This window comes from Perognathus longimembris, chromosome 28 (assembly GCF_023159225.1).
Source record: "Perognathus longimembris pacificus isolate PPM17 chromosome 28, ASM2315922v1, whole genome shotgun sequence".
NCBI lineage: Eukaryota > Metazoa > Chordata > Mammalia > Rodentia > Heteromyidae > Perognathus > Perognathus longimembris.
The window spans coordinates 12,295,269-12,320,701 of record NC_063188.1 but is presented as its reverse complement, the minus strand read 5'-3'; the positions used below and the strand labels follow the sequence as shown (position 1 = coordinate 12,320,701).

General features: G+C 39.8%; 2 protein-coding genes across 2 annotated transcripts; both read left to right on the top strand.

Moving 5' to 3' along the window:
- The first annotated feature begins 245 nt into the window (after window positions 1-245).
- On the top strand, window positions 246-4,527 carry Brs3 (bombesin receptor subtype 3). The gene is made up of 3 exons (XM_048336604.1): window positions 246-823; window positions 2,438-2,789; window positions 4,114-4,527. The coding sequence occupies exons 1-3, from the start codon at window positions 390-392 to the stop codon at window positions 4,525-4,527; spliced, it is 1,200 nt and encodes a 399-aa protein (XP_048192561.1). The 5' UTR covers window positions 246-389.
- A 4,271-nt stretch (window positions 4,528-8,798) lies between these two features.
- Window positions 8,799-25,111, top strand: Htatsf1 (HIV-1 Tat specific factor 1). Its single transcript, XM_048336280.1, has 10 exons — window positions 8,799-9,121; window positions 9,344-9,584; window positions 11,212-11,392; window positions 11,733-11,780; window positions 12,442-12,596; window positions 14,645-14,808; window positions 15,554-15,653; window positions 21,052-21,141; window positions 22,070-22,207; window positions 22,948-25,111. Exons 2-10 carry the CDS (start codon window positions 9,399-9,401, stop codon window positions 24,154-24,156), a joined length of 2,271 nt encoding a protein of 756 aa, XP_048192237.1. The 5' UTR covers window positions 8,799-9,121; window positions 9,344-9,398; the 3' UTR covers window positions 24,157-25,111.
- Window positions 25,112-25,433: the final 322 nt, after the last annotated feature.

Sequence of the window (25,433 nt, the reverse complement as noted above, 5' to 3'; positions counted from 1 at the left end):
TAGGTATCACAGGGTGATTCTAATAAACACTAAATTTAATTAATAAACTAATTATGCAAAAGATGCCCCACCAAGAAGGCACAAGCAACGGCAGAACATTTTTCTCAGTCCCCTGCCCTCCTGTTATGTCATAGGATCATCAGTAAGATACACACGCACCCTCCACCTCCCACCCTCCAGTGCCAGATTGGTAAGTGTTTAGCCAAGGATGATAGAAGACGCAAAACAACTGAAGGAAAGGAGTAGCCACATGTCTTGGATTTTCTTCCCATTCTGCTGTGCTGTGTTCTCCTGACACCACCTCGTCACTAGACGTAAGCACTAGACGTGACAATCAACTCCATTTAAACCGAGCAGGAGAAGCTCTGAAGACACAGTCTCCAGGAGAAATGTCTCAAAGGCAGTCTCAGTCACCTAATCAGACTTTAATTCCAATTACAAATGACACAGAATTATCAAGCTCTGTCGTTTCCAATGATACCACAAATAAAGGACGGACCGGAGACAACTCTCCAGGAATAGAAGCACTATGTGCCATCTATATCACTTATGCTGTGATCATTTCGGTGGGCATCCTTGGAAATGCTATTCTCATCAAAGTCTTTTTCAAGACTAAATCCATGCAAACAGTTCCAAATATTTTCATCACCAGCCTGGCATTCGGAGATCTTTTACTTCTGCTGACTTGTGTGCCGGTAGATGCAACCCACTACCTCTCCGAAGGATGGCTGTTCGGAAAAATTGGTTGTAAGGTGCTCTCTTTCATCCGGCTCACTTCTGTTGGTGTGTCGGTGTTCACATTAACGATTCTCAGTGCTGACAGGTGAGTGGCTTTTATCTTGTTATATTTGCCAGGATAGGAAATTTATAGGCAAAAAAGGAAAGGAAAGCTTGTAGTTAGCCTTTACTGCCTACTCTTCTGCTTTTCTCACACTCTGAAAATTGACTGTAAGATAGAAAAAGCCGGTGGCATTTTTAATAAAAGTTGGTATAAAATGTTAAAAATGTCTATGTCAGAATTTGGGGAGTGTTTGAAACTATATGCTGTTGGGGGAAAGTGGGGTTATTTTCTTCAAAGTGTAATTGTTTGCTTGAAATAATACTGAAAAATGTTTTTATTTTCCTCCAGCTTATTAAATAAGGCAGATGGCTGCAGGTGTAAAAGGGTGAAAACACCTCTATGCTTTATACATTAGTGCAGCCTAGTGGTACAATGTAGTCAATATGAAAGCATTGGCATAGATGTGAAATTAACCATGTATACATTGTCGTATATTGGAAGGCTAGTAAAGAGAGAGTCTGCCACTAATTTATTTGCCATCACCAAGTTAGCAGAAAAAAACCAACAACAATAAGGTTTTCAGCTCCGTGGTAACACTGTAATGGCATCACTTAATTCTATTTGTTTTCTCTATAGGCATTCAGGGACACTGTGGTTTCCAGAGAAATAAATTAATCCTGATTGACTTTTAGAGTTCTCTGGATAGAATGTGTGAAAACCTCTCATTGGCAGAGTGTTTGGATCCTTTAGGATGTTTTCAGTCTAAGCACTATATAGGGGTTCTGTGTGTTTGTGTGTAATTATTGTACAACGATAACTGTGAAAGAATGAAAAAAATTAAAGCTCTCAATGTTTTTTTTAATATAAAAGGTGATCTTTACAAACCCTGCAAGAAGCCTGCAAGTAATCAATGCCTCGTAGTACCAGATTTACTCACTTCCTCGGGGTCTGCAATCAGACAAGAAGAAAAGGCTGTCCTTGTGTCTTCTTCCAATTTTTTGCTCTGATTGATCATATATTCTATTGGAGGACAGATTCGCATTAAACGCTATAGGTCTTAAAGTGGATTTATCCGAATAAGAGTCATCTTTGTACTGGTACAGGACTTCCAATTTCACCCTTGGCTTGCCCTAAATCTCCCCACTGATTGATGGATCAGCTTGGGCAACAAAGTAGCACTTATGAATGGGGAAAAAATTAACCCTCTCCTCTTTACTGCCTTAAATCCCTGGAATTCTTTTCTAGGCAGGCTGAGGACTGCTCACTCGTGAAGGAGAATTAATTCAGTTTAATGTGAGACACTTATAGAAAAAAAAAGCAGTTTAGAACATTTAAGGTAATACACAGGTGGTGAATTACTCTCAATTACACATAAAATCATGGTGAAAGTATTTGTCTGAAATAGAGGGTCTGAACCTAAAAATTACAGAATTGCACATCTGGAATATCTTATAGGAGTAAATGAAGGAAAAGCTGATTAACATATAGAAAAATCCTGAGGTGTATTATGTGACTTTGAAACCACAACCTATTCTGGTTAATATTGACTAAGAATACATGGGTAGGTAAGAGGTAGAACTGGTATGGTCACTTCTAACTGTATGATTCTGTAATGTTGGTATTGATTTTAACTTCTGCTTCTGATTGTGTTTCTAGATATAAAGCAGTTGTGAGACCACTTGAGCGACAGCCCCCCAATGCCCTCCTGAAGACATGTGCAAAAGCTGGCTGCATCTGGATTGTGTCTATGATATTTGCTCTACCGGAGGCTATCTTTTCAAATGTACACACTTTTCAAGATCCCAACAGAAACATGACACTTGAATCGTGTACCTCTTACCCTGTCTCTGAGAGGCTCCTGCAGGAAATACATTCTTTACTGTGTTTCTTAGTATTCTACATCATTCCACTCTCGATTATCTCTGTTTATTATTCTTTGATTGCTAGGACACTTTACAAAAGCACCTTGAACATACCTACTGAGGAGCAAAGCCATGCCCGCAAGCAGGTATGTATTAATGGCCAGTCATGGAAGTACAGTTTGAATTTAGAAGTGCAATTCTAAAAATGCACTCTGCACTTTTGCAGAATGTGCAAGTGTGCATTTATCTGTGCATACTGTTCTTCTTATGAACAAGAACCCTTGTTTATCAGGAAATCAGTCACACAGAAATAGTTGGCTATCACACACTAACTGACCAATCTTGAGCAAGTTACTGAGTCTCTAAGCCTCAATGTCCTTATTTTTAAAATATAAAGCAGGAGCACCTGACATAGGAGAGTAGTCAGTCATTTACCCCGTAGAATGATAACACTTTGGTGAGACAATAAAGCAAAGCATCTTCTGTTTTTCAAAGTGCAACAGTATACTAGAGATGCCCAGAATAGTAAAACTGGTCCAACTCATCACATTACTCAATGCAAATAACTTACACACATACATGAGCAAAACTCAGGTCTGGAGACCTTGCCATAAGTGAGAGAACACAGTGACTCACACATTCTTGACTAAAGCTGTTGCAAGAGTCAAGTGCGGTCTCCTCTCCTAAATGGAGACAGAATAAAAGATGAGTTGTCAAAACATGGTTTCATTTGATTAAAGGAAAAAGCAGTTTCTAACTTATGGGAGGGGAGGGAGGACTTGATTCCATTCACTTCCTGATGGTGGGGCCAGTTAATTTCACACGGGTGCCGTGAAGATGATGCCCATGTGAACTAGCTATCTGTGACCCCAGGCTACGTGCTTACTTAACCTGTATCAGTTCTCTTAAGAGATACAGGTAGGAGTATTTTCACTTATGAAAGATGGCACATCCGATTTTTATTCCACTATAGAATTTCTATAGTTTAAAACCTTTTTGACCCCTACTGGAAATCTTTCATAAGTCCCAGAAGACTGTTTTAACCTACTTAACCTCTACAGGGGCAGTGAAAACAGCTTTACATTAGGTTTCTAATTTTAATTAAGCCAAATCACAGGGAATTCCACAGCACATCTTAAATTGAACTGGCTGGCAGCATCCTAGAGTATCTTAAAATCGGGTTGGGGGGGTTGGGGGTGAAGAAGTCTCTGAATTAGTTCATGAGATCAATACCATTGGTTAACATACCAATTAACTTGCTGTGTTCTGTAGCCACTGGCTGACTTCCTGTGTGTCCCAGCCTGTTAGCTCAGGAAGACATATGCCAGTTTGATAATTGTATATTGTTATATAAATGTGGATGGAAGATGGCTTTTCTTTCTCTCAGCTAAGTGACTTTTTTCGTGTGTGTGTGTGTGTGTGTGTGTGTGTGTGTGTGTGTTGTGCGTGTCTTTTTCCCTCCTTCTCTAGATTGAATCCCGGAAGAGGATTGCCAAAACGGTCCTGGTCCTGGTGGCTCTGTTTGCTCTCTGCTGGTTGCCAAATCACCTCCTGTATCTCTACCACTCGTTCACTTACCAAAGCTCCACAGACCCCTCTGCCATTCATTTCCTTGTGACCATTTTCTCTCGGGTGCTGGCTTTCAGCAATTCTTGTGTAAATCCCTTTGCTCTCTACTGGCTGAGCAAAACTTTTCAGCAGCATTTTAAAGCTCAGCTATTCTGCTGTAAGGCAGAGCTGCCCGAGCCCCCTCTTGCTGACACCCCTCTGAACAACCTGGCTGTGATGGGAAGGGTTCCGGGTACTGGGAGCGCACGGGTTTCTGAAATTAATGTGACCTTATATACTGGCTGTAGTGTGAAGAAGGAAGAGGATAGAGTCTAGGTTTTGAAGGAACAAAATATGATGTTTTCCCTCCCAGCATGTGAACCCAACTGGGTATCTGTATGTGGTGTATTGATCTTTGTTGTTTGTGAATTGTATTAAAATCTTCAGAGTAAAAAATCTCTCTAAGTAAAAGACAAACTGATTTTCTTCAGAGTACAAACAGTAATGGCATTGGGCTTTCTCAATAAAATGATGCCTACGAAGTATAGAAAGGCAAATTTTTGTATGCCAGTGAATTATCAGGGAGGTTGAATAGGACAGATGAAACTTAAACATCCAATTTGTTTTCATTGTATCTCTGATGGTCCTAATTTCTCATATATTCACGTGGTTGTTATAAAATTGTGTTTGTGTTTACTATGTGGTGTAAATCTATGGATTCAACTTAGCACATGAAAAGGGGATCTAAAAGAGATAAAATGCTGCTTCTGCAGTTTTCTTGAAAAATATAACTTCACAGAATGATGGCGCTTTTCTATTAATTACCATTCCATCATAACCAAATCGCTGCAATCAAAATGAGAATGTTTGGGGATCAGTATGCATAAAGTACTGAGTCAAGATCTGGGACAGGGTGCTTGCTTTATTGGGTTGACACCATGGCCTCGTATAGTTCTACTTACAACTGCCATTCATTAGTAACCAGGCAGACTTATCTTTCACAATTATTGTAAAGAACACGCCTTATTCATGGGCAGAATAAGTGGCCACATTTGCAGTGTCACTAGAGGTCCCAAAGGATGATTTTCATCCAAAAGCCTGCAAACCTGCCAGTGTCTGAAAATATTCCTTTAAGAAACTTCATTTCTTTTGGGTGAGCAGTGCCCTCTTTCTAAAAACTGGTAGAAGTGCCACATGAATTTCCTAACACCTGGTGTGCAGTCATCATCAGTTCCTCTTCCTGCTTGACTTCTATACACTTCGATGGGTGCCTAAATTCTGTAAGAGTGTGATTTAATTAGCCTACATCCTTGGAAATCAGATGGAAGGCTCTGATTTCCTGTTCTCTGCCTCTGTATGCTAACAAAATAAGCTTGTTAATAACTGTGATTTTAAAAAATGTTGTCAATAGATTCATCAGATTTAGATTTGTGGTTTCTGAAAATGTATTCTTAGAGCAAATTAAAGCTTATATTTGGCACTAGAGTTAAATTGGTATTTTTTGAAAACTTGAGTTTTGGGGTGTGCATTTTTTGGTAGATCTGAGCTTTATTTAAATGGCTTGTGTAGTTGTAAGCTTTTGCTAATGATGTGGCTCAAAATGTAGTAGGAACACTAGAGTTTAAATTTCTGTAAATCTGGTTTACCTAAAGCGGGGGTGCTGATACTGTGTTAATATATTATAATGTGGCATTGTAAAAGTGTGGAGCAAATAAATATGAAATAAAAGTTTTAATGGCATTGTGTCATTTCATATCCTATATTTCTGAATATAAGTAACAACCCGTTTTATTTTAAAGATTTGTGATTTTTAAGTCACAAATCTTCAACTCTTTTTTTTATTTTCTCACTCTGACTAAAATTATATCTGTACTCTCATAAGCATATTTTAGAATTAACTTGATAAAATTAATTCCCTAAACAGTTTTATAGGGCATCAGCATCCACCCAGGCCTACCTGGAAAATTAGGATTAAAATTTTAGCCTTCATTTTTTTGGGACAGTGTTCTCTCTTAAAAGATTATTCTTGTCATGTCTAACTTTACAAGTAGAGTTCAATATGGATAATTTCCTTCACATTGTTTGTTCGTGTTCTTATGGGGGAATCCATTTGTTTTGAAAAGTCCTAGATAGAGGAAGAGGTAGACAAACTGAAAATAAATCTATCTTGCATATGTTGCAATTGCAATTGCATATGTTGCTCAAGTTCTAGGATATAGATCATAATATATTATGAATTATGAAAACAGTCGCTGAATTTGATATACCAAAAAACATAAATCTTCATTGAAGTTAGTGCTAAAGTATAACACTTGCATCCTAGATACAGTTTTAAAGTATTTCTGCAATTTAAACCACCTTAGGTCATGCTTCTATCAATGTTTGTATTAGAAGGAGTTCCTTTTACATCACTAAGTCTTAAGATTACAGGATGTGCAGACAAGAACATTTCAAAATTGAGTGGGCTTCAAAAGACCATTAAAAAATCTAGTTTTGTATATCTATTTAAATGTTCAGAAAGAGTTCCTAAGAAAGATAGGTGGTGTGTGCTTTTGCAAGTGAATGCATTTGTATTCATCAATGAGTCTGCTGTATCCAAGTCACCAAGGTGGGACTGTAACCCACAACAGCCAGTGGGAGTCTAACCCACAGCCAGCGGTGGGACTTTAACCCACTACGAAAATTGTTTTATCCCCAATTCAAAGGAGACTCCAAGACACTCAGTTAATTGGGGTAGGATTTTATTAAGCACATTATGTTTGCATTCCACCATTCAGGGAGCTGAGCGAAGTACAGCCCTAAGCTTTGGCAGGACTGAGTTTTTAAAGGCAAAAATCACATGTACCACACACAGGTGGTCAGGCAAGTTGAGCAAAGCAAGCAAGGCAGACATACAGAAGAATTGACAGTCAGTGGTTACCAACAGCAATTACAATGCCTTAAACTCTGTTAAACATAGCATTCAAAGCAATAAGTCATTTAGGCAAGCAAAATATTCTCTTTAATTCTTGGTTCTGGGTGTGACTGGTATTTACTTATTTAACCTTAAATCTCTGTTTCTGGATCTTCCCCTAAAGTAAAACATGCAAACTTAGTGGTCTTCCTTATTCCTTTCTTCTACAAAGGTCAAGCAGCTCTAGGTCAAGCTGCTTTTGGCTCCTGTTATTAGGCTTAGGTTTGCCCTTCCCCAGGCCCACTACCTTGTCTAAGCCTGCTGTTTCTAGAGGCTCAAAAAAGGAGGGCTCCCCTACACCTTTCTGGACAGCCAACATGTTGTACAAGTTGCCCTCAATCACTATGCTTACAAGCAAAGGCCATTGGTATCATACAGTTGTTTTTTTCTGGGAAGCTTGGAAATTACAACACTGATATTTTCATATAAATTCATTTTTACTTTTTATAATTTTTAAAGTTTTAATAAAGCAGCGATTAATATTAATAAATGCAGTTCACATAGGAAAAACTCAGTGGGTCTTCAATAGCTTTTGAACATAAGGAGATGCCAAGATCTAAAGGTTGGGTCGTTTTTTGTTTTTTTTTTTACCATCATATACTTGTATCATATGCCAACCATCCTTAAGCTTTCCTGGACTGTGCTTGTCTTGGTAACTGCTGTGGCCAGAACGTTCTAGTGTCTGGCACTTAGGAATTCAATAAATAGCTTCCCAATTTTAAAACACAGAGTTCTTTAATTGCAACAATATGTGTAATTGCAGGGGCACGGCTGTTCTGTGTAGCTCAGCAGATGCTGTCTTTCCAAAAGAAAGTGTAAGGAGGGCTCCTTGCAGATGCCCCCTCCTAGTTAAAGCTCCACCCAGTTGCCTAGGTAACTGGCACACCTGGAGGCAGTCACCTCCCCCTCCTCTGAGGTCCCACCCCAATCCACCTAGCAGCATCTCCCCACCCCTGCCCTAGACCCGGAGTGACTCGCTCTCTTGCCAGCCACACGCGCCTCGGATTGAGCAGCAGGGCAGCCGAGTAAAGTTCTCTGTTCTGTCCGAATCCCGCGTGGCGTTCTCCATCATCGGTTGTCTACTTTGCTATCTCACACAGAAAGGTAGAATGGACTCCGTGAGAGAGTTAAGCTAGTGTTTACGTGCTGGGATGTTTACAGTGAACCCCTCCACACAGTCCTGCAGCATTCGGGTAGGCAAGTCGCCCCTCTTTCCTTCCCAGAAGAGAACTGCAGTGTGGGGAAGGTACGATTTTTTTTTAAGGGGGTGGCAGTAGGAAAAGTTGGCCTTCCCACACATCGTTCACTCATTCATTCACACCCCACTAGACATTACAGCGACTGCCAAGTGTTTGCACTACAAACAGGAATAAGAGTTGAACCCTATCCTGGGGCTATATTTTACACTTAAGCACCGGACGTGCTTCCAGTACCGGGGAGGGGCGTTGGGGCGAAGGAGGCGCATCGCTTTCGCCGAGCTGGAGAAACTTGTCCAGTCCGCACCACCCACTTCGTCAAGATGGCGGCCACCGCACCACCCGCCCAACGCCAGCTGCACGGGAACGTTCCCACGCTCTCAGCCCAGCTACAGCTAAAGCTACGACCCGCCTGGAATCCCGCCGAGCACCAGGTCTCTAGGTGGTGTGGGTCCCTGCTGGCCTGGCCCCGCCTCCGGGCGGACTCGGGTGAGTGTGGACTGGCGGCCTCAGTGCGCCCCCTGGTGCCCACCCTCGAACACTGTCTCCGTCGGCGCCTTTTGACGCCACAATGGGCGTGTCGACGCCACCAAGACGTCGCTACGCGCCGAAAGTAGCGACTGCGTCAGCCTGGGCTTCACATTCAAATCCCTGACGTTGCCGCAGGAGCTAAGCTTGTGCCACGTTTGCTTTGTACAAGTTGCAGCGACGGCGATCACGCGCACGCGCTCTGGGTGAGCCCCCGGACAGTGTCGATACCGAGGCCCGCGAAGCCAACCAGGTGGGCGACTGCGCGGCCAAGTCCTAGGCAATGGCGCGCGCGCATGCGCCGACGCGCGTGCGCTGGGTGGGCAACTGGGCGGAGCCGAGGGCGGTGCGATTGCAGTGCGGTCCCGACTTCCCGGGGATTGCTGGGGCGCTGCTGGGAGGCGGGCCGGGGGGCGGCGGGGCAGGAGTCAAGCTTGCTAGCACGGCCGACCTCCCTTTCTCTGCTCCTCTCCAGCGTCATTTTGGCCCATTTGCTTCTGTGAACTCCTCTCCTGGGTTAGGTAGGAAACATGAGCGCCAACAACTTGGATAAAAACGATGAGTTTGATGAGCAATTACGAATGCAAGAATTGTACGGAGACACCAAGGACGGAGACACCCTGAATGATCCCAATGGAGAAACGGATCCTTTGGGACAACAGCCAACTGATACCCCATATGAGTGGGACCTGGACAAGAAGGCTTGGTTCCCAAAGGTAAGATCGCACTGAGCGCCACTGCGCAGCGGGCCCCCTGGCCAGCCTGGCCAGGCACTCCTTTTACATTCCCGTGCCTGAGGTTCTTGGGCTTAGCCCCTCGTGGGAGGCGATGCGTCTTTTTGTTATCTATTGCAGTACTGATGTGTAAAGGAACACAAATCGTTAGCAGGATTTCATAAATATCTTGTTTCTGCCTTATTAATTTTGTTTGTGAAGGTCATACTTGCTTATTACATTGATGACTGCCTTTTATTGCAAAGAGGAAAAACACCAGGTTTAATAAATGTTCATTTCAGAGAGCTACCTTTACTTATTCAAATGTTTAGCTTAAGTGCTATGTCCAAATGCTAAAGCTACAGCTTGTTGCCTTTTTCAGTCTAGCCATTCATATATCTTTATTGATTGAACTTCCTTCGTCCCTTTATTGTTGTGCTAAATTTTGTTCCTTGCGTCTATATGGTAACTATATCACCGCAGCAATATGATTGGAGATGCATCGAAAGATAGAAAACGTGTGTACATTTCTTTGGAATACTTGGAAATTGTTAAGTTTTTAATTTCAGCTTGGAAGTAAACAACTAGTGTTAAAAACTTGATGCTGTAAACTTTGTAGTAAAAGTACTGTTACTCTGTTGCTCTGCAGAGCAACAATGTCAAAGACCACACTAAGTGACTTCCAAACTAATAATACACAACCACGCCCCTATTGTGTGACTGAAATTGTTACCTTAAAGATTCTTTAGTTCAACTTTCCTTTTCCCTTTTGAATTTGTGCATATACCAATCTGTCCAAATGGGAAGATTTACTATTTCACTGTGTACTTATAGGCCAGTTTGACTGAAGATTTGGTTTCTTTCCCCCTTCTAAGTACTTTTAACAATAGTTTGATGGATGAATTTTCACCTCTACCTTCTTTACATTATTGAAACCTCTACCTTTTGCTAAATTTTCTGGATTTCTCTTTGTGCTTATTATTGACCAATACAAGAAGATAACTGCATTTATGCTATTGTAAATAGTACCCCCACCCCAAAGCTTGGAAGGCAAATACAAATTGGAGTGACCATTAATTAGTTCTAACACAAAATGATATAATTTAATTGGATTGATTTAAAATGAGCATTTTGTATACCAGTTGTTTACTCCATTCTGTTTATACCAAATCAAAGTTCTGTGTTGTATGCTCTCTGCATGCTGCATTTAAGTACTCACTGGACAAATGTATTTGGGAATGTATACAGTAAAAAGGAAGGTTTTGTAATGAGATTATTAGTTGGCTATTGGTGTTCACTGTTTCATTCTTCAGTTGTTTTATGTATGTGTGGCCTGAGTCAGATAAACTTTAGAAAAGTAGTAATTTATGTATGAAACAACTAAAACTAACTTGCCAAAAATCATTGAAAATGCTTTAACTTATCTCACAGGTTTCTGTTGGTGATCTTAGTTACCTTTGTTTTTTTTATCATACTATAGTTTTCTATAGAAAGTATTCTTGCAATTAAAGTATAATTATTACCTGTAGTGATTGCAATATCTTCACTGACTATACTTTACTATAACACATTTTGTATTTTTATGGGCAGATATAACTTAATTTCTGTGTGTACTGATTTTCTTGTTTAGATCACTGAAGATTTCATTGCTACATATCAGGCTAATTATGGCTTCTCTAATGATGCTGCATCTAGTTCTTCTACAAATGTTCAGGACTCCAATAGTAAGCCTGTAGAAGAAGCTCCACAAACAAAAACCCCTGAGCCCACTGATCCCAAAAAGAAGGGAGAAAAAAGAAAAGCTGACTCAGGTAAATGGTTCTAGCTTACAAACGTGAGTATAAAATTAAAAGTGTATTTGAACATGTAGTCATACTGGGAGGAATTATAGGAAGATGAACTTTTTATCAAAGTAATGCCAGTCATAATGAATCAAGATAGACTTTATTTTAGATGGGGCTCTAAAACTAATTATGTGATTCAAATATTTTAAAGCTAACCAGCAACTGAGTTGCTTTGAGTTAGTTTATCTTAGTCTTTTTAAGGGTAACAAAGTTCCTAAAAGTTTTACAACACTACCTTATTGTCAGCATGTTTCAGCATGTGACTCTTATCTTTCCTTATAAGTATTTATCTCACTTTGATTTTCAGGATGGTTTCATGTTGAAGAGGACAGAAACACAAATGTGTATGTGTCTGGTATGTATACCTTTTCAAATAAATTTAGGCCTAGGAATGAATATTTGGCATTTCACAAAGTGAATTTTAGTTTTCAGTTTTTCTGAAGTCCATTTATTCGTTGTGCTATTTTTTTTCATTCACCTGTTTACATTAGTAAGAATTTTGCTTATTACAAAACTAGGAAAATTGAGCTGTATGCACCTCTGCATACCATCCTTATTACATTCTTTGTTTTTTTTGTTTTTTTGTTTTTGCCAGTCCTGGGGTTTGAACTCAGGGCCTGAGCACTGTCCCTGGCTTCTTTTTGCTCAAGGCTAGCACTCTGCCACTTGAGTCACAGCGCCACTTCTGGCCATTTTCTGTATATGTGGTGCTGGGGAATCGAACCCAGGGCTTCAATTATACGAGGCCAGCGCTCTTGCCACTAGGCCATATCCCCAGCCCCCTTATTACATTCTTTAGGAAACTTATGTGTCCCTTCAGGGTGAGGGAGGCCAGAAGAAAGCATGCTTTTACTGAATACATAAAAAAGTGAACATTCTTCAGTTCTGTAGATATGAGTTTGGCATTCACTTAGGAAATCAGCTTTGTACTCACCTAAGTTGTAGCTATCTAGTTGGTTGCATAATGAGTAACTCTCAACTTTATTAATATGTTACTTTTTTTTCTGAAATTACAGGTTTACCTCCAGACATTACAGTGGACGAATTTATACAGATTATGTCCAAGTTTGGCATTATTATGAGAGATCCTCAGACAGAAGAATTTAAGGTTAAACTTTACAAAGATAATCAAGGAAATCTTAAAGGAGATGGGCTTTGCTGTTATTTGAAGGTTTGTTATATGATAAATAAGTTTCCATTTTGAATCCAAGAATCAAGACTCTAATCTTTTCTAGATGGGATCTTAAACCAAGTTATTCAAAACTAGCTACAGGGCTGGGAAAGTGGCTTAGTGGTAGAGTGCTTCTCTAGCATGAAGCCCTGGGTTCGATTCCTCAGTACCACATAAACAGAAAAGGCTGGAAGTGGTGCTGTGACTCAAGAGGTAGAGTGCTAGCCTTGAGCAAAAAGAAGCCAGGGACGGTGCTTGGGCCCCAGGACTGCCAAAAGGAAAACTAGCTATTAAAAAAGCCCTGAAATTTCAAGTGGTTCCTGTGTATATCCTATGTTTGTTACCATGTTTCTTTTCTTTTCTTTTCTTTTTTTTTTACCAAATACAAAGTTACTAAGGTGCTTCTGAGAGTTAACTACTTGCAGCATAAAGGTTGGGCCCCTCAAAACTTGCAATATTTACTGCCTGTTTACAAAAGAAATTTTGCAGTCTCTGAATTACACCATGCAGAGGACAATAGCATATGCTTACTGATTTAAATGGAAGAGAAGGAGTGCTATTAAGAAATTTGCATAGCTTTGTGCAGTCTTGGGGCTATTAATTGCTCAGGGAAAGCTCATTGCCAAAGGTAGCCATCATTTCTGGAACACTTGGCAGCTTAGATGGGTTTGTTGCCAAGTATAGAAGAAATGGACCTGGTTAGTGACATGTACATTTTTCATAGAATATGAAAATAATTACAAAGCAAAAAAAATACATAAATAGCAGTGCAGATACCAAGGTGTGTTGTGAGTGCACAGTATGCTAGAAGGCACAGGAGCAGGTAGGATTCACCTGACAGGTTTTGGAATGATTGATAGGATTTAACCTGGCTGTGACATTTTTGACCTGGTTGTTACACATAATGGCTATGGGGCATAATCATGAGTATTTTAGAAAGGCACTCTTGGAGTACTTAATGGAAGATTTGAGAGTTTTACAAGTTCTTCAAGTTCCTAAAAGTTTCTGAAGTGATTCTTAGGAAATTTAATTGGTTTCTCTTGAGTTTCATGAAATGCCATTTGTTCAATTTAGGGCTCATAAAAGTACATGTTTGCAAACCTAATTGAATTCCGGAAAAATATAGTTAATTGTGACAAGATCCATGCTTGATGTGAACAGCTGAGTTCAGTTCTTTTTTTTTTTCTTGTGCTTGTTGTGGGGCATGATATCTGCACCTGAGTGCTTTTCCTGAGAGTTTTTTTTTTTTTTCTCCACTCAAGGCTAGCATTCTACCACTTGAGCCGCAACTCTACTTCTAGCTTTTTAGGGGATTAATTGAAGATAAGAATTTCAGGGACTTTTCCTGCCCAGGCTGGCTACAAAACTGGATCCTCAGATCTTAGTCTCCTGAGTAGTTACAATTAAAGGCATGACCCACCAGCACACAGCTCAGTTGTCTTTTTGTGTTTCTTCAGAGCCTCAAATCGTGGCCATGTTTGGGGCTGATACTACCTTATTTGTGCAGGACCCAGAATCCATAATGTATCTAGTAGATAAGCCATCAAATAGTTATATTCTAGTTATCAGTGTAAACCAACATATTACATGATGAAGGTAAAAAGTCAAGGCTGGCTAATTCTTTGAGTCATTCAGTAAGTAGGAATATTATAGGAGTTTAAAAGTGGACTGCACCTCAGAAATCTTGCCTCGTTACTGAGACTCTGAAAGGCAAACTTATCTATTAACATAATTTATTGAAGATCTCCTGTGTGCTGTTAGTCCCTAACTTTTCCATATATTACTCCATTTCATTTTGTCATGAGCTCTGTGTGATTAAAGCATTGCTATTTAATTTTACCAATAACGAAATTGGGGCTCAGATAACTTGGAGTAACTTGCCCAAGTTCACACAACGAGTTAGTTTCCTGATTTGTGTTCTACAATTCTTTATCTGAAAGTTACCTCATTATCAGTCATCTAAAAAATGTCTTCGGTTTGATTCAATATAGAATTAACTGACAATATTTTACTATTGACTGAATATATTTTGTTTTACTTTCATAAAGAGAGAATCTGTGGAACTTGCAATGAAGCTTTTGGATGAAGATGAAATTAGAGGCTACAAGTTGCATGTGGAGATGGCGAAGTTTCAGCTGAAAGGGGAATATGATGCCTCCAAGAAGAGGAAGAAATGCAGAGATTATAAGAAGAAGCTGTCCCTGCAACAAAAGTGGGTATTTTTGCCTTGTGTAAATACCTTAACGTATATTTTTTTTTGTAATTGCCACCTGGTTTTATTCCATCAAAAATGTCTACAGATTTTTTTCCTTCATTAGGTCATCAGGGATCTTTGATAGTCAATCAGCAGACTGATTGGCCATGGTAGGGTAATGTAACAAATTAAGCTAAGAGAAGCTATGTGTTTGGAAAATATTGAAAACTTAACTAAGATACTTTAGGCTTTTATATTAGAACTTTTATGGAAAATATTGAACATTAAATTAAGATAGTTTAGGCTTGTATATTAGAACCTTTAGATCAATTGAAGTGTAGATTGAAATCAGCTATATCAAGAGCCAATTTTTTTGTGCTAGTACTGGGGCTTGAACTCCAGGCCCAGATGCTGTACCTTATCTTTTTCACTCAACACTGGTACTCTACAACTCTGGTTTTTTATTTTGTTGTTAATTGTGGATACAAGTCTCCAGGACTTGCCCGCTCCGGCTGGTTTTGAAATGTGATTCTCAGATCTCAGTCTCCTGAGTAGCTAAAATTAAAAGCATGAGTCACCGGTGCCCAACCTGAGTTTGTTTTTACCCCTGCCAGTATTTTTATTTCAGACTGGAACTGTGACTAAAATGCACATTATTTTTCAGAATACAATAATTATCTCTTGAATAATTGAGATTGTATTAACATTTTTCTCTCCAACTAATTGGAACCAAAGTTCAATTTCTGTTCTTTTCCTGAATTAGGCAGCTGGATTGGAGACCTGAGAGGAGAGCAGGACCATCCCGGATGCGTCATGAGCGAGTTGTCATCATCAGAAATATGTTCCACCCTTCAGATTTTGAGGTAGGAAATAGTCTTTTAACACTTAGAAATACCAATATGCCCTCTTTCAAGGGTGCTCAAAGCTTACTTTGCTGGTTAATTGGAGACTTTGCCGCTCAGGCTGGCTTCAAAGTGTGATCCTCAGATCCCAGCCTCCTTGAGTAGCTCATATTACAGGTGTGAACCACCAGTGCCCAGCCCCAATGTTCTTTTAATTTTATCCCAAGTACATCTATTTAATACTCATACTATAGCCTCATACAACAGCAACGTGATATGAGAAATACTTAAGAAATACCACAACACTAAGACTGATGGGAATGAATGAATATTGAGAGCAATTCAACAAATACTGACTAGTTTTGATGGAGTGTATCAGTTTCATAGTTGCAAATGAAAATTTTGTTTTCCTACTAAAGTTTGACCCTTTAAAAAAAGCCCTTAGTTTAATGAGATTCTGCTTATGATATTAAACAGTGGGCAGTGTTTTTCAGAACTTCATTGTTAACAAAACTCTTCAGTGGCTGTTAGGAGAATGTTGATACTAGACCCCATGTAGGGACTCTCTTAAAGGGGACCAAAATGATCCTCCCATTTTGACTCGGTTTACAAACCAAGTACAAAAGGACAAGAATGGACATTGGTTGGGATTGGAACATTTGTAAAACTGGAACTTTCCATTGTGAACATTTCTTCTCATATGTATCAGAGAAAAGGAATTGTTTTTCCACTAATGATATTATCAATCCACACTGGTAGGAAGAGATGAAAATAGAGGTTCAGGGATAGGTTAGGTGTCTCATGCCTGTAATCTCAGCTATTAGGAAGACAGATTGGGAGGATCTTAAGTTTAAACTCAAGGCCTTGAGCTTGCTAGGCAGGCTGTATCCACTGAACCGTGCTTCCAGCCCTGTTTTGCACTAGATATTTTTAGGATGGGGTTTTCTGCCTGCTTTTAGATTTCTTGTTGTCACAGGGGTCCTAGGTGCAAACCACTATGTCCAGCTTCATGTCATGGGAACAGACTCTCATGGACTCACTGCCTAGGCTGGCCTGGCTAGGATGATAGGCACATGCTGCTGTGCTCAGCTGTGGATTGAGAGAGAGGCGTCGTGACCTTTTCTGTATAAGCTGGCCTTAAACCACAGTCCTATTCTTCCCAAGTAGCTAAGATCATGAGATCTTATATAGTACAACCCCAGAACTTCCGGCAATTCATCACATTTTATCTATCGTTTATTTATTAGGTGCCATTAATTTCTTTGGCTTGGGGTTCTTGACGGACATATTTCATATTCCTAACATTCAAATATGAATGTAATTACAGGCTTGATTCAAAGTCTAAACTTTCTGTAAGTCAGAGTCTCTGTCACACATACATGCTCTTTTTCTGTATATACATTTTTTCTACTCCTTTCTCCTGCCTGGCTAATTGAGATTCCTCATTTCAATCTGTCACAGAGGGCACATCTAGCTTTTCCTAGCTCAACGAATATTATTTGTTCCCAAAAGCTACATTTATTCTACAATGATCATTATAAATTTTTTCAGACACACAGATATACACATAGATATACATATATACACTAACCTAGGATCTTGTGAATACTAAGCATGATACAGCTGTAGCAACTGTATCTCCAATCCTAGCCCATATTATTTATATGAAGAATAACTGAAAATGATTAGGTGGGATTCCTGTTAACTTCCAAGCCAGAGTCCTTATTGGCTCCATGGATACATTGTTTTCATCTTTAGCATCTTTGTTTTCTCTTCAATTAGTTTAACTCCCATGGGGGTAGGGCAGTGTCTTGGCAGTGGTGGGCTTCAGAGTTGACAAGAAAAGAAATTCATGTTGGTGCATGCTGCGCTTGTTTGCATACCTGCCTGGCCTCAAGTGGTCCAACTAGTTAGATGATGGCCTGTCAGTAAGAGGAATGACAATGCTTGATTTTCATTGACTGTCTTTGTCTACCTGGGCCTCAAACTATCAGTAAAGACCTGTGCTGTCCAATGTGATAGGCGATAGCCACAGGTGGTTATTTAACTTTAAATTAGTTAGACATAAATATGTTTCAATTCCTCACCTGTACTAGACACATGTAGATTAGTATTCTTTTAGATAGTGTGAATATAAAATTGCATTATTATAGAAATTATTGGTCAATAGTGGTGTAACTACTTTTTTGTTGTTGTTTTGAGGCGGAGGTCTCATTATATAGTCCAGGCTGCCCTTGAACTTAGGATCCTACTGCCTCAGCGGCCTGAGTGCTTGAGATTATAGGTGTGAGCCCCTGTGCCCAGCTTATTATGTAATTGTTGACACAATTTTGGAGACTCCTTGATTTGACTCAAAGACCACTTAGGAATTCAATGTTTTAGATCAGCTCAAGCCTTTGTAGAAAAACAAAAACTGAATTGTCAGCTTACCCGAAGGTATCAGATTCTTGTGCAGATGGAGCATGTTTTTATTCCAAACAGTTGACTAATATTAGAAGCTGCATTCCTGAAAGTATTCTGATATCAGATTAAAGGCTGATGTTCTTAATGTATTCAATTCAACTCTTATTTGAAAAATACATTTCTTGGTAAATTTAGATTCCAAGAAATGAAGAATCAGAACTCAGATTCAAAGGTAAATTTCTCCTTGTGCATGTCACAGTTGACCAATAGAAATACAATTTGAATCACATGCATACTCCATTGTTTTTCTGTAGCCTCAATAAAAATATAAAACTACTAAAATTAACATTGAGGTATTTTGTTTAAACCAGTATATCTAAAATATTATAACTTAAACATGTAATGAATATCAAAAACATTAATGAGCAATAGGATTATATTGGATTTTTCTCTTTGGTGCTAAATCTTCAAAATCTGATGTGCAACTTGCAAGACAATATGCTGTAAACCAACTGTACCACTCGGGCTTGGGGGAGAGGGAAAGGTGGGGGAGGAAGGAAGGTGGGAGGAGCAATGAGGGAGGAGGTAACAAGTTTGACAAGAAATATACTCACTGCTTTACCCCTCTGTACACCATCTTCACAATAAAAATAAAAACAAAAACAAATCTGATGTGTATGTCACACTTGGAGCATACCTCAATTTGCAGTAGCCATATTTCCTGTTCTCAACTTAGCCATTTTAAGTTTAGAATGGAAAGGCATGAGAACCAGGTTTATCTCTTCTGGGAAGAGAATTTGCAGAGTTGACTGCAGGAGTATTCAGCGCATGAGGCTGATTTTAGACTGTGGTCTATTGCATCCAAGGTCTCATCTTCAGAAAATTTCTGTGTGCAGCTTGCTAGGTTAGATTCTTCCTAAAGGAGGGAGTGTTATCTTTAAGCATCAGGCAATTATGATATCTTAGCTTTTCAAGCTGCTACAAGTGAAAACAGAGGTCTGAGAAGACTTGGGCTAAGAATTGATGGGATGTAGAAAGGGCACTGAGAGGCTCACATGGAAAGGAAGTTGATGCCCCCCCCCCCACGTTGCAGAGAATCACACAGGAATTCAAAATTTGCTGTGCTTACCAGTATTGTTTTGTTTTTGATATAACCCTGAGTTTTTCTTGGAGATGTTAAAAATGGCTTATATAGAGAGCCTGCCTAGCAAGCTCAAAGCTCATGAGTTCAAACCGCAGTACTAACCCCTCAAGAAAAGAACAGTTTATCAAACTCTGAAAAGGGTTTTATTGGATTGTTATGTATAAAATTCTGTGCTGTATTCTGTGGAGAATACAAAGGTCAGCCAAACAAGGTAGCAGCTTTCTGAAAACACACAATCTCATCAGACCTAACCAGGCAACATCACGAAAAGCTTTCACCTAATTACCAAAAGGCCTTTATGCCTCTAGTTACCAAAAAATCCTTTATGCTCCATCTCCGTTCTTCACAGGGTTGACAGTTCTGTGTAAAACAATGGCTTCTTCAAAATTGGTTTTCTAGGTGGGAAAATAATGTAGTCTGCTAGATATAGTTTTAAATTTGTGTGGATGGTTAGGATTTTATATTTTATGTCCTAAGTCTGAATTCAGTAACAGCCTACCTGTTGTTTATCTTTGCTTTTGGAGAGAACTTTAGGGGAGAGAAGTCACTTTTTTGGTGGGTCATTGTAGTTCGTCTTTCATTGGTAAGAAAAACAAAAACACGTAAGAAAGATACATTTAAATGTTTCCTAGACTGTATAAATTGACCTCAATAGAAATTCACAGAATATCTTCATTTATATTTGTTTGTAGTGAATATTCAACTTGGTAATAGAGATTTTTCTGAGTCCTTTTCAGATTCTGAAACTTGGAGAAAAAAAATTTCAATTTAAAAGAAAAACGGCATTAAGAATACTAAGCATAGCTGGGTGCCAGTGACTCACATTGCAATCCTATGTACTCATGAGACCAAGAGCTGAGGATAGCGGTTCAAAGCCAGCCCAATCGGGAAAGTCTGTGAGACTTTTATCTCCAATAAACTATCCCCCAAAGCGCCAGAGTGGAGCTGCGGCTCAAGTGGTAGACTGCTAGCTTTGAGCCAGTGGACAAAAGCTCAGGGACAGTACTGAGGCTCTTGAGATCAAGCCCCAGGACTGGCACCAAGAAAAGACACTAAGCATATATTATCTATGTGAACCTTTTGTATCTGAGAAGGAGAATATTTGTGTGTGTATGTGCTGGTACTGAGGCTTGAACTTAGGGCTTCATGCTGTTGCTTGACTTTTCTACTCAATGCTGTTACAATACATGTCCACTTGTAGCTTTTTGGTGGTTAATTGGAGATAAAAGAGTCTCATGCACTTTCCTTCCTGGGCTGGCTTTGAACCCTGATCCTGAGATCTCAGCTTTCTGGGTGGCCAGGATTACAGCTATGAACCACCAGTACTAGGCTTTGAATTTCTTATTATACTCACAGTCATAAGAAAGCACCAGCATAAATGCATGGTAGTTTTAATGCTTAATGCAGACTGTTTTCTTTCTAGTGTGTGGCTCTATGGTAGTGTGGCAGGAGATTATCTTGTGAATTAAAATAGAAGTACAGAAAGACAAACTTTGACAATTTAGTCAGTGAAAGGGCCAACTCCTTATTACATTACTGTAACTAGGAATCTGTGTGAGGGCTCTCATTGGTATAATTATGCAAGGTGTGATTGAGGGATTTGTACCCTAGGACTTCCCTTACGGCTGCTGTTAATTTGGGATTTCCAGTTCCCACATACCATCCTTTGCCACTGTGGGCACTTGCTCTCTGCCATGATTGTCCGTTTCCTCTGTCTTCAAAGCAAGCAGACCTGTACTAGTCACAGTGACTAGAGTAGTCTAAATTCACTTAATTTTTATTTCTTTTGTTTTTAGCTTTGTAGAATGTAAACATCTTGAAGCAAACTCACAGACAGAGCCAAATCCATCTTAAGCCTGTTTGTTTTTACAGGATGATCCACTGGTGCTAAATGAGATCAGAGAAGATCTTCGAGTTGAATGTTCGAAGTTTGGACAAATTAAGAAGCTCCTTCTCTTTGATGTAAGTTCCTATCCTGTGCAAATGAATCTGAAAACCGTCATTTTTAATAGCTTAATAAATGATGATTAGACATCAGAATGGCCCTGGACTTTAGATTAATGTTTTTATATAAAGAGTATGTGATAATGTGAAAGAATGTATAAGAAAAATACATGAGAGGGGCTGAGAATATAGCTTAGTGGCAAGAGTACTTGCCTTGTATACATGAAGCCCTAGGTTCAATTCCCCAGCACCACATATATAGAAAATGGCCAGAAGTGGCGCTGTGGCTCAAGTGGCAGAGTGCTAGCCTTGAGCAAAAAGAAGCCAGGGACAGTGCTCAGGCCCTGAGTTCAAGGCCCAGGACTGGCAAAAAGGAAAGAAAAATACATGAGACTTTACTGTTTCCTATCTTCCCCCTCTGTGTTTGGAACAATCAGGAAAAATATTCTCTGGCATATTTCCCCTGTTTTGTCCTCCATTTACTTCCAAAATTGACACATGAAAATTAAAAGTCACCATTGATTGCTGATGTGCTACAAGCTACATTACATGTTACCTCATTTTGTTAGTTCACAACCCTTCCATGTAGGTAGGTACGCTTCTACCCACTTTACAGCTGAAACCTGGGGACAGAGTACCTTGTCCAAGGTTTGTTCAGCTATTAACTGACAGAATTTAATCCCAGTGGGACTAACTTCAGATCTCACCGTTTTAGCAGTCACATTGTCTTGCCTGTCACTAGGTAGCAGTATCAACAGAAAGGACCTTGTGTTTGGTTCTTGCTAGTTATGATGAATGTAAAGCAGCAGCTCACTGCATGTCACTGGTTAATACCAAAGGGAAGCGTTCGTGAAGTCTTTTAGCTATCAGAGAGAATACTAGTTGTTAAGTACTTTATCAAATGTTTTTGTTTAAATCTTACCTGTCATTCCTTATTCTTTCTTAGAGGCACCCGGATGGCGTAGCTTCTGTGTCTTTTAGGGATCCTGAGGAAGCTGATCTTTGTATTCAAACCCTTGATGGAAGGTGGTTTGGTGGCCGTCAGATCACTGCCCAAGTGTGGGATGGCACTACTGATTACCAGGTAAATCTTCATCCTTCAGGCACACAGAATTGTTTCATTAAAAGGACTGGTGTAGCAGTTGTTTGCATTGACGTTGGGGGCTTTGGTTTAATGACTTTGTATAACAATATTCCCTTTAAATAAGAATTTGCATTCTGAGGATAGAGAAAAAAGTTTCAGTCTCTCTGTATGCATGCTAATAATCCTGGGGCTTGAGCTCAGGGCCTAGGCATTGGCCCTGATTTTTTTTCTTGTAAGGCTAGCACCATACCACTTGAGCTATTGCTCTACTTCCAGCTTTGGGGAAGTTTATTGGAGATAAGAGTCTCACAGACTTTCCTGCCTGGGCTGGCTTTGAACTACAAACTACTCATTCCTCAGCTGTCTGAGTGGCTAGGATTGCAGGTATGAGCCACTGATGCCTGGCTGTAGCCTTTTATTTTTTTTGTAAGCCTGCAATTTTGAGGCTTGCTCACAATAGTGATAGGAAAAGAACACAGTAAACCGAAGTCTTTTTCTTCCTTTCTTTGTTCATCAATACTCTGCTGTTTGTAATTACTTAAATGATCTTCTTTAAGATCAGTCAGTTAAGGTGTAAATTTTGACAAGTGAAGACTGAAGAAAAGGGAATAACTTGGATTTCCTAAGATGAGTTGCCTTATAAAATCAGAGCACTTTAATCAATATTAGAAATGCTCAAAGAAGTTGATACTTGTTTTTACTTAGAACTCATTTTAATGGCAGTTTGTACTTATCCACAGGTAGAGGAGACCTCAAGAGAAAGAGAGGAAAGGCTGAAAGGCTGGGAAGAATTCCTCAATGCTCCAGAGGCAAACAGAGGTCTTCAGCGTTCAAATTCTGTCTGTGCTCCAGAAAAGGCAGGGCCTTCTAGAGTACGGCATTTCTCAGAGCGCCCGGGCACATCTGACGTGACCGCCCAAGAGGCTCCGACCGGAACAGCAGTCGAAGAACCTATGGATGAGAAGAAGTTTGAAAAGATAGAAGATGGAGAAGAATTTGAAGAAGCTGACTCAGGGAAGGATGTTCCAGAAGATGGGCTTGAGAAAGAGATGCAAGAAGCTTGCCCTACCAAAGAGCCCGAAGGAAGCTGCCCCAAGAAAGAGTATGAAACAGGCTGTCCAGAAAAAGGGCTTGAGGAGGGCTGTTCTAAAAAGGAAGTAAAAGAGAATGGCTCTGAAAGAGAGTCTAAGAAGATAGTAAAAAATGATTACGAAGAGAACGGCCTTCCCCAAGCTTCTGAAAACAATGACCCTGACCAGGAATCTGAAGAACAGGACAGCCCCAACAAAGAGTCAGAAGACGAAGACTCAGAGAGAGAATCTGAAGAAGACTGCTCAGAAAAGCAGTCTGAAGAAGGCTCTGAAAAAGAAATCGAAGAAAATGGTCTTGATAAAGATTCTGATGAGGATGGCTCAGACAAAGAGTTTCCGGACAGCCTTGACAAAGAGTTAGAAGAAAATGACACTGACAAGTCCGAATTTGATGAAGGTTCTGAGAGGATGTTGGATGATGGTTCTGAGAGAGAACTGGATGATGACTCAGAAGAAAAGGAGGAAGAGGAAGGGATGTATGACAAGGTTTTTGATGATGAGTCCGATGAGAAAGAGGAGGAAGAAGATGCAGAGGAAAAAGAGGGTGACGACTCTGATGAGAAAGAGGAGGACGATAAAGCAGATGAAAAGTTGTTTGAAGACTCCGATGACAAAGAAGAAGATGCAGATCTAAAGGAAGATGAAGATGATGACGAGAAGTTGTTTGAGGATAACAATTCCAACGAGAAGTCATTTGATGAGGAGGAAGGCTCCAATGAAAAGCTGTTCGAGGATTCGGATGAAAGAGGGACTGTAGCGAATGTGAAGGAAGATGGGCCTCTGTCCGCAGGCAGCAGCTTTGTTCTCAGTAGTGATGATGAGGACGACAATGACGAGGATGACGATGAAGATATTTAATCCCTTACACTTGGTTTTAGGGAGAGCCCTCCATCTCCATTTGCCTGTGCTTCAGGGTCATTACTAGTAGTGTTAAATGAACATGTGCATAGTGGTAGGGTGCAGAATGCATTATTGCGTTGGAAATTTTTCATTGCTACCTATATGTGTTCCTATAGATTTTAAATATATCTTAACTGGCTCTTCATTTAAATCTTCATAGGTAAAAGGCAAGTAAACTGGATACTTGCTCTTTTGTCAGATTTGTTAAATGCATGCAGAAGAATATTTTTAAAAGTATTCTGATTGAAGTTTGTGATATTCAAAAATAAAAATAAGTTGATAATCTGCAGTACCTGAAAGTTGGGCTTGAATTAAGTTGCATTTTAAGTTCCTGGTATTGCTTTATTCAAAATCCCTGAGGACTTTGTCTCCAGTTTATGTTCCCACTCTTGTTCCTCTTTCCCCATTTGAAACCGGAACATGATCCTAAACTTACAGTTGATATAATACTAGAATTCTCCCTGTGTATCTGGTCCTTGGGGGCTGTCTATTTTCTACCCTCTTTCCACTAAAGTTGACTCCTATATGTGCAAATTTTTTCCTGTGACCTACAGCATTAATCATTGAAAAATACAAAAAAAGAAATGAGTTCTATCAGGTACTGTTTTTAGCCCCTCTGAGCTGTTTTAGAACTTGATAGAAGTTAGGAAACTTCTCCTCACAAAGATGTACGTACACACACTACACAATTTATATCCCACTTGAAACTGTACGTAGAGGTCCCCTGAAGAGTAAGAACTATGCCCATGTATACTCCAGCTTTTTGCTTTTGTTTTAGAATCACAGTTCCTAGCACTGAAACAAGTGGTGCAGTTCCAATGGTGAGTTCTCCAGTGTGCTCTCTGAATTCAGTATTGGTGAATGCACTAATGATGTTGCATTAACAACCTAAACTTTAATATTAAAATAAACTACATTAGTGCTCATAGTGTCTTGTAAGTATAATCTTTTTTTTTTTTTTTTTTTTTTGCCAGTCCTGGGCCTTGAACTCGGCCTGAGCACTGTCCCTGGCTTCTTTTTGCTCAAGGCTAGCACTCTGCCACTAGAGCCACAGCGCCCCTTCTGGCCTTTTCTATATATGTGGTGTTGAGGAATCGAACCCAGAGCTTCATGCATACGAGGCAAGCACTCTTGCCACTAGGCCATATTCCCTGCCCTTGTAAATATAATCTTTACCCTCTTGAATCACTCTGCTTGAAGCCCATTTATGTTCTGAGAATTTTTGTATGTCTGGG

Bases quoted from the DNA above. Each gene is read 5' to 3' on its own strand.
- Brs3 (XM_048336604.1), top strand. From the start codon at position 390: ATGTCTCAAAGGCAGTCTCAGTCACCTAATCAGACTTTAATTCCAATT. The intron at 824-2,437 runs GTGAGTGGCTTT...TTGTGTTTCTAG, and splicing joins ACGATTCTCAGTGCTGACAG to ATATAAAGCAGTTGTGAGAC. The intron at 2,790-4,113 runs GTATGTATTAAT...CTCCTTCTCTAG, and splicing joins AAAGCCATGCCCGCAAGCAG to ATTGAATCCCGGAAGAGGAT.
- Htatsf1 (XM_048336280.1), top strand. From the start codon at position 9,399: ATGAGCGCCAACAACTTGGATAAAAACGATGAGTTTGATGAGCAATTA. The intron at 14,809-15,553 runs GTGGGTATTTTT...TTCCTGAATTAG, and splicing joins AAGCTGTCCCTGCAACAAAA to GCAGCTGGATTGGAGACCTG. The intron at 21,142-22,069 runs GTAAGTTCCTAT...ATTCTTTCTTAG, and splicing joins AGAAGCTCCTTCTCTTTGAT to AGGCACCCGGATGGCGTAGC.